Source organism: Mytilus galloprovincialis, chromosome 3 (assembly GCF_965363235.1).
Source record: "Mytilus galloprovincialis chromosome 3, xbMytGall1.hap1.1, whole genome shotgun sequence".
In the NCBI taxonomy this organism is placed as follows: domain Eukaryota; kingdom Metazoa; phylum Mollusca; class Bivalvia; order Mytilida; family Mytilidae; genus Mytilus; species Mytilus galloprovincialis.
In genome coordinates, this window is record NC_134840.1 from 61,315,620 (window position 1) to 61,333,792 (window position 18,173).

Sequence of the window (18,173 nt, forward strand, 5' to 3'; positions counted from 1 at the left end):
CCTCTCGTTTGCTAAATCCAAAATCATACAAAGGATTTCAGGTAAAGTGGTGTACATATACGAGAGTTTTTGAATTGCAAATTTCATTTCAATGATGGATGCTTACATTATAATTTGATCAGTAACATTAATGATACAATAAGTTCATACATTTTTCTATTGGCTACATTGACGTAATTGCTTTTCAATGCAATTTTATTACATTTTTCAATTTATTTGCTTATTTTGCTCTTCCTTTCAAATACATCAATGACAATCTAAGTTCTTTGTTAGATTTTTGTTCATTAGTGTATTTTCAAAGTATCTCTTTTCTGAAAATTAAAGGAAAATTTACGTTTCTTTTCATTTAAATGATTAAAAGATTAATGATTAAGATTCTATAGACTATTCATTTTTTCTACATATTTCTATAAGCCTTGATTGGCCTATATTGTAGTTTATCGTGCAATGTTTTTCGCCAACTACTCATATGCACTAAAAAGAAAAGGTTTGCTTTGCTTTTATGTTATTATTTTGGGTTTATTTTTCTTCAAAAATGCAAGGATTGGTGTCCAGTGTACTTTGTAGATAAAGGCAATAGTAGAATACCGCTGTTCAATAGTCATAAATAGATTAAAAAATAAAAAATCCGAGTCACAAATCAAAATCGAGGAAAACACATCAACTACATGATGAAATCAACGGAACAACAGAAACACTAAACTGCAACAAAAAACAAACGCCAATGTTTTAAAAAAATCATGCGTCGGTTCTCTTCTTTTATTATTATTATATTTTTATGTTTATATATGTGCTTTCTGTCAGGTGTCTTTTTTTAAAACTATTTACAAGAAAGGTCATCTTCTTAAAATTTGTTTTAGATATGCCTGTATGCATTTGTTAAACTGCTGTTTATGCCGTTAAAACAGTTCATCTAAAAAAAAAAACAAATAAAATATTCTTAAATGATCAACCAAAAAAAAGTCACCAGGATAAAAAAAAAAATAGTAAACTAATAAGAATAGATATACAATAGATTTGGCGCAATAAAAAAATAATATCAAATATATTGTTTTGCTAATTCTTTCATTTAGATGACTAAGAACTTGTTGCAAGTAATCAATATTCGGACTGCAGAAAAATCATTCCACTTCGTTTGGTCCTATACTAAATATGTAAACATTTATAGAACAGAATTGCCATCTGTTGCTAAAGGATAATTCTCACATGTGTCTCACATGATGTCAAGGCCATCATACATTGAGTCATAATAGTAAGTCCGACATCTGCTATCAAGTCGTTGACAATTACATAATATCTACGATTTGTGAAGAAAAAATGTATCCATAACTAATAGAGATTCGTATGCAGTACCACTCCTCTTACACATGATATAGACTTTCAAAAATAGAAAAGATGCGTTTGACTTTTAAACATTTATAACTGAGTTGTACGTCATCTGTCAATTTTAAATTCAAATTCAAAACAGTGTACCTTTGAAATATATATTTTTTATCCTAAATTAAAAATTTTAAGTAAGACTAGAGCGAATGTGTACTAGTGTCACTGTCTTTTAATTCAGTAACATTTTTTTAAAGTTATCTGTTAGAAGTATAAACCTCGTATGGAACGACCGGCCATTTTTTTTTTTTTTTTTTTTTTTTTTTTTAATAATTGGACTGTTTGATAATTCACGGACAGGAGACTGTGACAATATTGGTCGAAATGAGAGAAACATACTTGATATAATATGATACACTATTTTTACCTAAATTGAATGCATGGATTAATGAAAAATTAATATAAAATCCTTATGTTATAAAAAGAAAAAGTAAAAATTGCAAGTTTTTAAATTCGTTTATTGTTCCTTAGTGGAATTTGTTTTTTGCATGATTTCCATCAAGCGGGTAAGTATAAAATATCGATAACATGTTCATCTTTTACAAGCTTACAGACTGGAATTGAAGTTTGATCAACTACATCAATTTTAAAGAAATAAATATATTGTGTTATAAATAGTTATCAAAGGTACCAGGATTATAATTCAGTACGCCAGACGCGTTTCGTCTACATAAAACACATCAGTGACGCTCATATCAAAATAGTTATATAGCCAAACAAATACAAAGTTGAAGAGCATTGAGGATCCAGAATTCCACAATGTTGTGCCAAATACGGCTAAGGTAATCTATGCCTGGGATAAGAAAATCCTTAGCTTTTCGAAAAATTCAAAGTTTTGTAAACAGGAAATTTATAAAAATGACCACATAGAATGAAATTCAAAACAGTGTGGTTGTGGCCATTGATTGACACATTAAATTCATCCATTGACTGGGACAATTCACGTGAACGTTTGTCTGTAACGACCACTGTTCACGACGTACCTACGATAGACATTTAAACTGTGGGGTCACCAAAGGTTTCTTTACGCCTTTAATTATAAAATAATTCGAAAAATTAATCAGGAATAACCTTTATGTTTTGATTTATATAATTGATATAAATCAAAACATCGTGTTATTTCTGATTAATTTTTCGAATTACTTTATTAAGGTGTTGAGAACCTTTGGTGACAACATAGTTTAAGTGTCTTTAAAAAGTACATAGTGAGCAGTGGTCGTTACATACAAACGTTCACCTAAATTGTCCCAATCAATGGATGAATTTAATGTGTCAATCAATGGCCACAGCCACACTGTTTTGAATTTCATTCTAATTGATATTCATGTCAACATCGAAGTGCTGACTACTGGGCTGGTGATACCCTCGGGGACGAAACGTCCACCAGCAGAGGCATCGACCCAGTGGTGTTGATAGTTATGAAAGGTTCAAGGATGATAATTTAGTACGCCAGACGCGTTTCTTCTGCACAAGACTCATCAGTGACGCTCATATCAAAATAGTTATAAAGCAAAACATATATATATATACTTATATATTGGTTTATTTTTAATTGTAAAAGCTTCCTGCATTAAGACCAAAATATGTATTCCACTTTGATATAGTTCTTGTAGTTGGCTCTGGTACTCAAATAACTGGTCAAGTTCGCTACCGTTGGATAGTCTTTATAGGTTTAATTGCAGCCGTTTTCAAAACTTACTGCTGTATAGATTCAATCTATTACTTATGAAATTTCTTATTACCAAATTTTTTAACCCTCATGCAACTATATTTATTTTGTCAATCATGCAAATTCATTTTTTCATTAAGAAACACTTCTTGTATAACAACATTTTAAAACAGCTTATGTCATTAATATGAAATTTTCAATTGCATGCATAGTAATATTTTCCTTATTTATTGTATATTTGCAGGGCCATTTCAAGAATTTTTAAAAGGGAGCGTATTTCCAGAAAACGTGATTGTATACATCCGAGAGAAGCTATGCGAAATTTCGTTCTACTATTTCATACTAAGAATATATTATTTCCTAATTAATGGAAAGGCGTACGCCATATACGCCCCCCTGAATCAGCAACTGATTAGGTTTTTTTTTAATTTAACAATATCATTTTCAATTTCATTGATACATTTTCACTAACACATGTTACAATAAACATTTATTTGTTTTTTTATCATTGATATTTTCCTTTTAATTTCTAAGTAGTTTTAATGAATAATGAAAACGTTTATGTTATAATCAATTCTTCCTTAGTGAATTTGTTGTATTATTTGTTTCTATATTATTCATAATGCTGTAAAAGGCACACCTTTGTGACTTATATATTGATTATTTTCAAATCAATTCTTTTTACTATTTCATTAATGCTTATATATATGTTGAATTTGATGAATGGACAAAAATTTGAAAAAGAGATATGCTAATAAAGTTCTCTTGAATTTAAATTATATATTGATAAAAGTAATAAAATTCAAATTCAAGGAACTGAAACTTGTATGCTTTATATTTAAAAATAGTTTTCGTTATGTGTGTCATATCATGAATATGGGTAAACTTTGTGGCGTGTACACTATATGGATAAACATTGCGGTTTGTATTGCACTTGAGTATTCAATGTTTCCGTGATTAATCAAAAAATATATAATTTTAGCCAGACTGAAGCTGATGCAATAGATCAAATGTAGTATTACATGTCCGGGACGTTAAATATATTCAATTTCCTCTGTAATTGTTTAAAATCGAAGCTTTTTTTTGCTCAAATGATCAGCATTGTCCTTTTCCTAGAATTATTTTCAGCATGTGTGGTGATGTTTGAAATTTAAGGAAACTTGTACCCATGTTAAAAAAAACATAAATAAATACAAATAAATTGTAATAATAAAGTGTTAGCTTGCGTTAAAAATCATACCTATTCATTTAAAAGTAAACAGGTGTGTATTTTTTTTTTATAACTCAAATATCTATCATGAATGAAACATCTAAGAAAATACAATGCTCACTATCGATTTGTAATCAAAAACACGTTAACTGGAATCATTGTCAAAAGATATATGTTAAACCAGATAATGGTTTTTATTAATGTAACATCTTACAAAAAAACTAATAAAATATATTTTTTGTGAATATATACTGTCTACATAGCTGTAGTCCAGTATTGAATAAATTGAACTGTATGTGACTGTCATATAGTGAGAATTTAGCTAGCTATAAAATAAGGTTAAATACACTATTTTCTACATTAGAAATACCTGTACAAGAAATATGACAGTTGTTTTCCATTCTTTGACCTTTTGATATTGCAGTTTGATAAGGGATTTTACCTTTTGAATTTTCCTTGGAAGTCAGTATATTTTTAATATTTTACTTTTTCTTTAAGTTGGAACAAAACTGGATTACTTGCTGACAAAAAAGAAGATATGACAATTACAAAAAAAACCCTGATAAAACAAGAATCAAACATATTACACAGAAAACCAGATATTTAGCAACACTAACCAAACCATAAACCATGGGTGAACTCCGGAATAGTAAATTAAAAAGTTTCTGGTCCACGTTTAGATACAAATCCTGTGATCTATCGTCTTCCATAATGTCACCATCTGTGACAAAGGTAGTACATAAAGGTCAAATACTCGTATATCGTGTTATCGTCCATAACATTTTCAAGGGATGACTATGGTGTGTCTTCTGTACTATTATTTGTGTGCTTGTCTTTTTATTTTTAGCCATGGTGTTGTCAGTTTATTTTCAATCTATGAGTTTGACTGTCCCTCTGGTATCTTTCGTCCCTCTTTTTAAACATTATCATCCACTTGGAACCCTTGATGTAATAGCATCAATGCAAGCCATAACCTTGTATCAAAAGATATTATGACAGGACACAAAGCTCAAGAATGTCGCATAAACTAAGAAATGTATATTCAGACGCTACTCGAATATTGAACAATAGGAAAGTTGAAATCCTCACTTTGTAGCAAAGTTTAGTTCTCAATTGACCCTCATTGTCAATCTCTTGTCGTAGATTCGAGGCAGACTTAATGATTTATGTAGTATTTTTTATTCAAATTCGCTTTGATAAATACATTCATCATTGTTATCAAACTTTATCAAAACATCATCTATATGTGGAGTTCAATATTAATGCTGACTTCTTGTTCGTTTTTTGTTTTTCTTGAGAAGCTTCTGTTTGAAGTCATAAGGGTAAAATCGCATTTCGAGGGACATACTCTATTATTTGGTTCCCATATATATAGGCTGCTTGACTATTGAAAACCAAGTCTCAGAATGTAACAAATATGTCGTTTATCAGAAGATCCAACATTTTGATGATATAAGTTTCAGTTATCTTTCTGCAAGAATCACAGATGTTTTACAAAGTGTCTTTTTATTTCTCGTCCTAAAATAACATATTTGCATCTGCGTTGTCCATAATGTTTTATGAAATAAAGTTCGACAATTTCTTGCAGTCTGTATTTGATTAAGTATAGAATCCGGAATTTTAGTATAAAGTATGGGGATGTCAAATATATTTACACTTTTGCGTCAAGAGTTTGGATTAAATGGAAATGATGATACGAACATTTTGTCCCTTTGATTTAATTCTCTTGTGATAGATTGATTTTTTTTAATATTTTATGTACTAGTTCTCTTAGGTCAAAGGTTTGTCACCTATTGGAAATTCCCTATTATTTCTTACAAAAACATGTTTTTTTTAAACATTGTCAAAAATAAATTTGTATATATTTCGTCATCGTCTACATTTCTGTACAACATTTGGTTGATTCGTAGGTCGGGATTGTGGTGAAATTTGTCGCATCATGCTACTAAAGATAAAACATGATATCATCGTAAACGAGATTAATTAGATATATACAGCATGGCTAAAGTTTATGCAAATATAATCATCAATTTATGTAAGAACTGTGAGATAACATACTAGATACTTATTAACGTCGTTTATTACATAATGCCTACACTTTTACTAAACTAACAATTATCGTATCATTTGACCTGCAAGAATAGTAGATCAAAAGTTGAGCTCAAAAACAGACAAAAGATATCACAGTAACAATCAAAAACTTTCCGTTTTGAATTTTCCTCGGAGTTCAGTATTTTTGTAATTTGACGTTTTGCCATCTGTCTCACAAATATTCTAACTAATCATATCAAAGCGTCCATATAACTTGCAAAGAGGTGGCTTTATCAGAAGGAAACTTTGGTTTTATAGGTAATGTGTAATCAGCAACTCTCTATGAAAGAAACGCAAGGTGTGTAATATCGATTCAACTTGGAGAAATATACTCTATATACATGCTGGAAAAAAGTACAACAAAAATACTGAAATCCAATGCAAATCAAAACGGGGGAAACCATAAATTGTTTTCAAAGGTACCAGCTTTATAATTTGATATGCCGGACGCGCGTTTCATCTACATGCGACTCATAAGTGACGCTCAGATAAAAAAAAAATAGAAAGCCAAACAAGTATAAAGTTGAAGAGCATTGAGGACCCAAAATTCCAAAAAGTAGTGCAAAATACGGCCAAGGCAATATATGCCTTGGATAAAAACAACCTTAGTTTTTCGAATAGTTCAGGCTTTTAGAAACAGTATTTTTTTTAAATGTCTATATAATTGATATTCATGTCAACACCGAACTCCTTTTTATAGGACATCATCAATATAGTGGAATGTAAAATTGTATAATACTGATTTTCTTTTGAAATAAATGTATCTTACATTATGAGTTGTCTCTACCTTTATAATGACATTGTATCTACCCTTGTCTTATTCATAAAACAAATTTGGATTGATTCTTTCGATCTGTCTTAAGTTAGGAATCATGAAAACTTGTGTAAAGGATTTGTAGGAAGCCAAATTTTTTTTTTATGTTAATGCACACGGAGAGAGACTCAGATTATGTATAGTCTAACAGATCTTTGGCTTTTCTAAGTGTTTCTAAGTTTACAAAGAGCAGCTAGGGAAACAGTGATATTTGCCTTTACTAAAACAAAATGAGTATAAATGATTTTATGAAAAAGTGTATCTTCACATTAGTCAGAATCAGATTTTAAGCAAACGATCGGACAAGAGGTGAAAAAAAATAATGAAAAAAAAACAGTATATATAGGCTATATTATTAGTTCTCATGCTGTCTTTTTGAACCAAAAAGATGCTGTATTGTTTTACCTTTCTGTTCAATAATAGACAGACAGCAGGATAAAGATACCTCTTTTTAATAGAACTAAAACAGTTTTATTTAAGGAAAAATCGGTCGAATGGAATCTTCGAGAATCTTCTCATCAAATCTCCATAATAAAAAGCGACAAATGACATAATTTTGTGCGTATATTTAGTATGCATGTCCTTGGATCTACTGATGTGTAGCTACGGTAAGTAACCGTAAAGGTTATTATCCTTTTAAAAAAACTTCGATTTCATGATTAGGCACAGCTTATATCAACTATATTGATTCGTCATTCATTGCAATATATTTACAATCTACTATACTTCTGTTGTGTGAATGGTGTCGATCGATACTGGGTTCTACAGATACAGGTATAGCTGCAAAAAAGTCGGTTCTGGTAGCTTCAAATGTTCAGATAGCTCGCCACTATGACAACAACCCACGCATTTGGGATTTTGAAAATCGGTTTACTGTCATCACTTCGATACCTTTAGCTTGAACGAATTGATTGTGTTACGTTACGATAAGTACACGGAGAGAGCTGATAAAAATGAATAATATACTATGGTAATAAAGGCCATTTCAGCAATAATTATAACAATAAAAAAAGTTTCATTATAATGATAGATAACAACTTCAAACTGGCAGCGTTTTTGTTAAGTTATACATTGTTTTAAACGAGTGCTAAGGTTTATTTGTTATGCACTACAAAATCTATCAAGTAATTTTGAATATTCAAAAGCTTTTTAGGATTTCACTTATAAAGGTATACTTTACTGCTAATATCAATGTGTTTTGAAAAGTTAACAGATCAATTTTGGTATCTTTATGTCTACTGGAGTAAAGTGTCAAACATTTTACATTTATTTTCTTCGCCGAATTTAACCCAAAACAAAACACCTCTTAATAATACTGAACTTCTCTGAACGTCATTATGTATGTGCCAAGTCAGGAATATGACAGTTGTTATCCATTCGTTTGATGTATTTAGGGCTTTTCGTTTTGTCATTTGATTACGGAGGTTCCTTTTAGAATTTTCCACGGAGTTCAGTATTTTTGTGATTTTACTTCTTTATGTTAGTCAATATCTAAATAGAATATGTCCATAGAACCCCATACTCTACTCACAATAACACAATCCCATTTAAAGTGAACTGCAAAATCAAGATCAAGTTTCAAAATGGTGTGATTACAACTCCATGGTTATCTACCTTAAAGCAAAATGTTTACCTTTCATAAACCACAAATTCAGACTGATACAGAACGGACGGACACCTACCGATATACACAATGGTCCCTAAAATATAGAGGCTTGAACATGAAAAATAAACAGACCATAAAATTGCTGATTGTGTCTTATGCGTTTTTTGTATATTGTGGGACTAAAAACGCGTCGATTTGATTCCATTTATAGACTATACAATCTGGTGGCATCTTTACAAGTGATGATTTACAGTCTTGTCCAATCGGCTATTTGATTCGACGGTTTTAAACAATCGCAGATCTAATTAATTATTTCATGACTTTTCGACCGTCGACATGATTGGTTTGTCTCTCTACGATGTCCTGCATAATCGGTGATTTGAATTGATGTACTATAAAATCGGCAATTTAATCTGACGACTTGTACAGTCAGTGGTTTGTTTTTATGGTTTGTACAAGCGACGGTTTGATTTTAATGATTGTTTGACCACTTGTGTGGTTCTGACATTGTCCACAATCGCTTATTTGATTTTGTTGGGTCTACAGTCTATGATTTGGTTTCAACGTCTCACATATCGCTGGTTTGGATATATTTCATAGTCTTTACTTGAAAAGTGTTTTTTTTTTTTCTTTTTTAAATTGACAGAACAAAATTCAAAAAAAATCTATGGGGTGTAGTGTAAAAAGGACAAACAGAACCATTATCTTTTAAATTATTGATGTTTTATGGTTGACTTTCAAAAGTTTATCACACGAAAGTTAAACCAGTTAAGCAGTGAACCTCTTTTTAATTATACTTTAACCGATAATGTTGTTCCGATTATGTAAATGTACATCCCGAAGTAGGTATGCATGTGCCTGTTTTAAGTCAGGGGCCTGTAACTCTAATTTCAGTGGTTGTCGTTTGTTGCATTATATCATATTTGTTTTTCGTTCTTGAATCCGGCCATTATTTTTCTAGTATGAAATGTTTTACATTCTAATTTCCAGGCATTTTACAACTGACCATGCGGTATCGGTTATGTTAATTGTTGAAGTCATTACGGTGACATATAGTTGTTAACTTCTTTGTCATTTGGTCTCGTGTTGAGAGTTTGTTCATTTGCAATTATACCACATCTTCTTATTTTTAAGTATATGTGTGTTCGTGCATTAATTTCTACTTTTTCTCTTCGTTACTTCTCGTCAAATGATAATCTGTGTGCGTATTTCTAAATAAAGCCAAACATATTACAATAAATGGACGAAACACAAGATGAGACATAATATCTAGATTTTGTAGGTTACATGAGCACCTACAATAAGATTCAGAGTTTGAAACTATATAAACTTATGCATACTTATACATGTATATATACAAGAATCAAATTACTTCTTGACAGTTTGAACTTCCCGATAGTAGATCATTGTAAGGGGAAATTATCCATTGGTACTAAATAAAGGCAACAGAAGTATACCGCTGTTCGAAATTCATAAATCGATTGAGAAAAAAACAAAATCTGTTTTTGTGACATCTTTTTTAAGGCAGGTCTTTGATTCGTCGTATAAGATTTGATATACTTAAAAAGTAAAATCACAAAAATACTGAATTTAGAGGAAAATCAATTCGGAAAGTCCATAATCACATGGCAAAATCAAATAACAAAACGCATCAAAAACGGAATGTATATAATCTATAGGTATTCATCTGATAATCTCATTGCGGTAGATGTCGTAGTATAAATCTATGGTCCGTCGTTAATGCTGTATTCAAATTCAAAATTGAATATCTGTTATATCTTCCGATTATTTTGTTGTATTTTTGCTTTTATATCTCTGGAAAGTTTTCCTCGTGTGGATTACTACAAAATCTTTTCCAACTTTTTATTCATTTATTGTATTCTTTTATTGGTCTTTATGGATATTACCTTTACTGTTTAGTCTGTTTTGGTGGTAACAATTTGACGTGGCCCTGTACTTATACATCCCGTTATTGTTCTGTGATAATTTTTGTTTTGTTTTCTTTCGATTTTGCTAATATGCTTGGTCTACATTCCTTTTTGCATGTGTTTCTTTCTTACATATAACATGACTCTGTACTTATACATCCAATCATTTTGTTATTTTGCAATGGTTAAAATTTTTGTTAATGTATCTGTTTGTTTTAACGTGACTGAGATGACAACAAAATAATGACATCTGTATTCCTATCATTGAAATTTTTACCTATTATGTCGGTTTGTTTTATTCACACATCGTTGTCAATACAATGTAACTTTAGGCGACTGTCATACAAGTGAGAGGTTTAGCTAGCTATTTAACCAGGTTTAACTCACCATTTCATACATAAGAAAATGTCCGTACCAAATCAGGAATATGACCGTTGTTATCCATTCGTTTGATGTAATTGAGCTTTTGATTTTGCCATTTAATTGTGGCCTTTCCTTTTTGAATTTCCCTCGGAGTTCAGTATTTTTGTGATTTTACTTTTTTTTTTTACAAAGAAAGCGTTTATAATGAAAAATTTGTCAATTTGGTTTATTTCCTAATGATTCGTTGAAGAATTTTTTTTTTAAATATGTCATTATGTTCTTGTTAATTTTTTCAGAGGGAATAGCTGTGTGGTTTATGAAATACAAATAAGATACTTATATTTTTAATTCTTTATTCAATATACCAAACATTATGTTCTTAACAGTTTAAACTCCAAGACATCATAAAACCACTATTACCACAGTGAAAGAGTCACATCTTATCTAATAAATAAATCTAACAAATACACATATTCATCTGTTCCAAGTACGTCACAAATCTAAACACAAGTGCACATTTCTATGTGCCACAACATTTTCTTCATTTGCACTCACATTAAACACATATATACTCATATAAAAGTTTTACAACCATGTATAACTAGAAAGTCACTACTCTATGAACAAATTGAACTTCCGGTTGAACACAGAAGTGTAGTAGGCCATCTAGTGAATAAAAGATAGATTATATAAGGCAGTATTAGTTCTATTTCGTCTTCAGTGGTCGTGGGTTTGGCATTATGAACCATTGAATTGTTTATTTTTGTTACGAGTCTTATAAAAATAAATTAAATACGTATAAATCTGGTGACAATAATATGAATGATCAAATTGAAACCTGTATAGTTTTTTTTTTATCTCCTGATTTTATTTCATGATCATGACCATGATACATGGACATTCGTTGGAATGTTTAGAATTAAGAAAATATGCTTTTCTGATCATATATACACGTGATTTCTCAAAAAGAGTACTATTAATTCAACTAGAAGTGACTGTCATCATCAGTACTAACGAGTCAAAATATTGCACAAATAATTCTGGTAACTGGTACGTTCGGAATACCCTGAGTTTTAATAAATAATTCTTCCGAACGACACCAACACCAGTATAGTTAAGTAAACATCGGGCTACACATCACATTCAATCTCCGGAATATTTGGTTGGAGAATTCTTTGAACTTGTCCCTGGTTTAAACATTGTTCGAACTCCATAAGCTGTCCCATAAAATTGAAGTTCGGTGCAATAATAACACGTTTGTTTTTTACATGGCGATAGGCCTCCATGACGTTCATTTTTGAATGTATTAGGACATAGGCAATTGTTGCAGTTGCTGAACGGGAGACTCCCGCTTGGCAGTGAACTAGAATTTTTCCGCCATCTGCTCGTGCTTCATCTATAAATATAAAAAAAAATGCATCATGAAATTTTGAAGTTTTTTTTTGTTTAACAACGATTTGGTCATAATAAATTTTGAAGATTGTACTGCGACTGATTATGTTAGTGCAAATTTGATAACATTATTTACTTTTTTGTATATACAAACAGTTTCTTAACCTTTAAAATCGTTTCCGTCTATAAAATTACATAATATTCCGCGTAAGTACATAACCATCTTTTATTCCAACAATCATGACCTACTTCATATACATACAAATAGTATAGGTATTGATTTTCGGTCAATATTTCGATCTAATAAAAACTGGCTGTTTACAGATGACTCATACCCTTAAAGGCCTAGTTGTCGCCAGATGTAACAACCTACAGATATATACTTCCCTGTAGGAATCGATTTCACTCGTTTTACGACTTTAATACGACTTAACCAATCAATAAAATAGAAGCTGGAGATTTATTATACCGAATAAAAACTCCAAATCTTTAAGTTTGTTTATTTCAATTAAGCATTCTAGAAAAAAAAACTAAAAGTGAATATTGCTTGCTATGTATGATCTCGTTTGAAAGATTAGACTTATAATTCCGTTGTAACCCCCTCCGTCAAAAAAACAAAGAAAAATCAAGATGAGTCTTAATTTAGGATCTTTTGAGGAAAATGTTATTAAACTCTAAAAATCTCACAACCCCTCGAAATTATTTAACCTATAATTTGATAAGTCTAATTTTAGGGAAAGAAGTAATTAAACTCTAAAAATCGCACTAACACTTTTAATTACTTTATTTGTAGTTCAAAAGTTTACTTGTGTAATAGTTAAAGGGAAGTGTTGCATGTACGACTCTTAATTTCAATATTATATAAAATGATTTTATCTTTAAACCTCTAAATTTGTTTCTAAAACTATATTTTAAATTCAAATTCAAACAAATACGATTATTTGGTATGATTCATCAACACATCAACTTGAAAATTGAGACCTCGTATTGAACCGATGAGTGTTCCGCATTTTTGTCAACGTTTAATTTTACCTGGGAGTTTTTAAAATATTCCTTTCAAGTTCGATTAAAGAGCGATTGATAAAGCAGCTTTGGAGGGTAGATCATGGCTCCCATGACTCATGGTCATTTTTAAACACGTGTCAGTGACTGGACGAGAATTAGATAAAATGCCATCTGTCGAAACTGACATCCCTCCCCTCGTTTTATTCCAGTTCTTGAAGAATCCCATTATTTACTTTCTTAACAAAGGACGCGCGTGCAGCTTGTTCGGTGACTCACCTACGTGTCAAAATGTATGAAATGTGTTGTGTTATATAGCTTTCAGGTAACTTTCCCCGCCACCGGATCTTTATAATATGAATGACTTTTCAATAAAATGAATAAGAAGCCTAACAATAATTTATTTAAATAATTTCATCAATTGTTCCATTCTAAAAATGTCAACAGTAGCACTTACAAAACAATCACGCTATATATGTTTGTAGTTTAATACAGCTTATGTGTGTCTAATTCTATAAATGGACTAAAAGGATGCAATATATATTACGGATGAGTAATTAAATACATATATATTGTATATCCGCAAGTTACATGTAAACGTTAATCTAAAAAGCACCAAACGTGTAAAAAGAGGGGGGTGCAGAAGGAACTGTTTCTGTAATGCAAACTCTCATTTTCTATATATTATAGTCAACTATTAGTACTGAAATGACTAATTCACAAAACTCACCAATAAATTGAATGGCTTCATCAAAGTATTGCCGGAGATTTTGACATCCACTATCAGAGGCTGGCAGTCTTTTATATTTGATTCCCTGGTTTTCAAAATATTTTGGGATGTTTGATGTGATATTAAGAATATGACTAATGTTCAACTCTCGTAAACGTTGGAGATTTGATGCATCTCTTTCGTTTCCTGAAAAGATAGAAAAAAAACCATAAACATCAATATAATGATTTGTGACATTCTTACTAGACTCAGTAAGAAATTTGTTATATATCTGTTCATTTGTTTGATATTTAAAAGCACTTGGTAAATAGATAACCTAATGTTAAAAAAATATCAACTAAAATCATCACTCATAATACATATTTATAGTATTTATATCTTTGACTTGGCTCTATACATAAAATAAGATTATTTATTGTTCGATTTAAGGACCTTTTGTTAGGCAGCATGACATTAAAACACACAAAACAATACACTTTGATTTTGTTAAAAAAAAAAATGAACAAAAAAATTCCAACTTACCGAGGTAGAGGAATGGTAAAATTTCAGAGGCAGTTGCGGTTTCTATTTTGGGTTCGATGATGGGCGTTGTTGGGCTGTACAGGGGACGGGATTCCTGAGTATTTATGTGGTCATCACTACATTGAGTTCGGAATTCTTCAATACCACCTGAAAATCAAAAATGTAAATTCATGAAAATAGGTATCTGGAGTTTACATCAATCAAATTATGTACTGTATTTAAGTATATTTGAATGTAAATACAAAACTCCAGACGACACTCAAATCAAAGAAATAAGATTTGTACCTATAAATAAACTGAATACTATCATTCTGTATATTTTGTCTGGATCTTGCAATAACAATGTCTTTCTTAAACTTCTTAGAGGGAAGTATAAAGCACTATATTTTCGGTTTTATCCGGATCAAGTTGGTGGAAACTAACTAAAACACAACCATAACGTAAATCGACTTTTAAATAAGAATTAATTTAAAATTATATCACACCAGTACTGACGGGTTCAGTACACGTAGGTATGAGTAAATATGTATTTGTAATAATAATGATTAATCATAATAGTAATGTGTATTCTATTTACACGATTAAATAAAGAGTTATTTAGGAAATTGACATCGTTGGTCACAACCATATAAGTCATACATGTGTTTGATGTGTGTTTATCATTCAGGATGAGTCATGCCTCAGCGAGACACCTTGAACTACCTTCGCTTATAATCAACATATCTGCCAGATGGTAGCTTAAAAAAACCTTTCTACCATATCTATTTATACTTATCTTTGAAGTCTATAGTTAGACCTCCTATCTTAATGTCTGATTTCGAAGAAAGATAGAAACTTAAGCAACAAGTGTGTGTACATATGTACTTGGTATATTTTCCCCCTAAGTTTTAATTTTATAAAAAGCTGATTACTAACAAGATAATAAAACAGACAAGGAAAATGACTAATTGGTAAACATAAGAACATTAGTATTTTAGGAAAAGATTTAAGTTTCTTAGTTTTAATATCGTCCTCTTCCGCTTTTGAAGTATTATGATTCATTTTCATCTATTTTGAAAACGGATGAATTAGTGAACTGTGGGAAAATATCAATCACATTTCCTTGTAGGGTAAAATGAAACATTTCGAAGGAAATACAATTTAAAACCTCCTAATAAAACTTATTATATAATATCTTATTTTTCATAATTTGAATATATTAAAGCTGCTGTGTGCTCGAGGAGAAACTCGATAATTAACCAGCAGCGTATTATGACAACGAAATCGATTGAAATATGAATCATAACTGAAAACGACATCTGCAGCATCGTTAAATGATCAATGTTTAATATATATATGATATATAAACATGGGATCTACTTTAGACTATAAACTACACACTGGTCATGTCAAATAAAATATAAAAAATAAATTTACTTTTTAAAACTTGTTCAAATTCCAAAAGCAGATTATTTGAATCAGATAAAGTAGTTTGCAACTTTTCAAACTTTGAAACAATTTTTGCAGAAAGTGAGAAATAAAATAAAATTAACATATAAATTCAAAATACATATATTTGAAAAATAATCATAAAAATCATGTTTTGCAGTGGTGGTCTTTACACTTCATTTAAACCAAATAGTTCTATCGGGGACAAGATCGAATGAGTAACATAAATGGCTTGAACAAAAACCACATTCCTTCCTTTGTGAGTCTTTCATTTATTTGTTCACCTTTGACCCCTTTGTATACACAAATTACTCTAACTATGAGTGACTCATGACTAAAACTTGCATCGCTTTGGTTGACCTATACATGGTTCGATTTTGATCCCATTATTTTCTCAGGGGTTATTATATCATGTTAAGATCAACAGATTAACAATACAAGATAAAATCTTATGAATCATGATTTGGTGTGTGAAATTCACCTGTAATACGTAAAAAATGTACATCGGTTTGTAAACATCGTGTTCATGATATCTTTATTTATAGTAACTGTATTACAAGGCAGGTGCTTCTCCTTCGTAATATAAGCATCTGGATGATAAATTTTAGCAAAAATTAAAAGTGAATTGCAAAGTTTTAAACCTCTGATAGATACATTGCTAAGCTCCAATGCAGCAGCAGCATTAGTTCACCAAGACTGGTATACATGTTTACTAAAAAGCATCTTAAATAATAATATACATATGATAATTTGGAAAATAAAATATATATATATACTAGTATTTCATGCATATAAATATTTGAACTATAATATATACCTTTGAGAATATAAGCTTCTCTTCCCTCTCTCAGCAAAGACGCTAGCACTATATGCATTGATGTTTCTGGTGAAAGTTGGTGAATGTCTTTGGTGTGGTCATCATAAAGAATTATATCTTTTGACCCTCGTCGTTTAAACATGTCCTTTCCATCTCTGGAAGTCACTAAATCAACAATAGTCGCCTTTCCTTGTTGAAGTCTTTTTCTATTAAATCTGTCCGAGCAGTTCACATTGAGAGCACCATTAATATGGGCTATATTATACGACACAAATGGTCTACAGTCCACTAATAACATTGATTTTGATTTCCTCAGTTTAGTGTCCAGTTCTTGAGGTTGAATAGTCCTTGCTTTCAATGACTCTGTGTTTGTATTTTGCTGTTTCAAGGCACTGCCACTAATAGAATAATTCATTGAGTCCAATCTACACCTTTTAGGTAAGTGATGGAAATCGTCCGTCTTACCACAAGTAAAATCAAAATCTAACTGTAATGCTACTCTTCTTCTGCCCGAAACTAAATCAGAAGTCACGGACGGTGGGGGTAAGACTTCCAGCTCTCCGGATTCGGGCATCGGAATTGATGGAATATACATGAATCTTTAAAAACACACTGTATACAAATACTTGTATATATTACAATCTGTATTTGACTATCCACATATTATTTAATTAATAAAGAGTAAATCCCTCTTTGAATATTTATAATTATTTTAAAAACTACGTTACACAAGTTATTTCACAATCAGCTGTTTCTTAATTCAAATTTTGTTTAGATAGACGATCCGATATCCTAACGCTGTAATGTTTGTATGAAAATTTCAGCCATAAGATTATCGGTTTTTATACTACTGCCTACGTCACAGCCGATGAGATCACCTTTCTGTTTACAATCTATAAATAAGTCTGTGTTTATCAAAATAATTGGGGCATCCACTTATAAGAATAGGTAGGGGAAAGTTTTATCATGTGAGGAAGAATACTTATCTGTTAAATATGCAGAGTTCAAAATCTACGAGACAGAATCATATTTTCATTCGAAATATGAAAAATGATTTCAAAATTATAAAGTGCATAATTTATTGCGTCAATTATCTTCATTTAAAAAGTTTTTAACACGACATGCATTCACACATGTTCATTTGGAGTAGTCTAGATGAATGACTGAATGATTTTCAATTCGTAATTTGCATATTGCATGTTTGAAATAATTCAAAATAGA

At 30.7% G+C, this 18,173-nt stretch overlaps 1 protein-coding gene across 2 annotated transcripts; it reads right to left on the reverse strand.

Annotated features, from left to right (window-relative positions):
* Nucleotides 1-11,397: 11,397 nt before the first annotated feature.
* On the reverse strand, nucleotides 11,398-17,764 carry LOC143068550 (dual specificity protein phosphatase 10-like). 2 transcript variants are annotated; one of them, XM_076242701.1, is made up of 4 exons: nucleotides 16,953-17,764; nucleotides 14,708-14,854; nucleotides 14,186-14,371; nucleotides 11,398-12,457 (listed from the first exon to the last, which is right to left on the reverse strand). In XM_076242701.1, exons 1-4 carry the CDS (start codon nucleotides 17,545-17,547, stop codon nucleotides 12,192-12,194), a joined length of 1,194 nt encoding a protein of 397 aa, XP_076098816.1. In that variant the 5' UTR covers nucleotides 17,548-17,764; the 3' UTR covers nucleotides 11,398-12,191. The 2 variants fall into 2 exon arrangements, with proteins under 2 accessions (XP_076098816.1, XP_076098817.1); XM_076242702.1 differs by lacking the exon at nucleotides 16,953-17,764 and adding an exon at nucleotides 14,993-15,223.
* Nucleotides 17,765-18,173: the final 409 nt, after the last annotated feature.

Excerpts from the sequence above, each read along its gene's own strand:
- LOC143068550 (XM_076242701.1), bottom strand. The coding sequence starts at position 17,547 with ATGTATATTCCATCAATTCCGATGCCCGAATCCGGAGAGCTGGAAGTC. Across the intron at positions 14,855-16,952 it reads AGAAGCTTATATTCTCAAAG|GTGGTATTGAAGAATTCCGA; the intron begins GTATATATTATA and ends TTTGATTTTCAG. Across the intron at positions 12,458-14,185 it reads TGAAGCCATTCAATTTATTG|ATGAAGCACGAGCAGATGGC; the intron begins GTGAGTTTTGTG and ends TTATATTTATAG.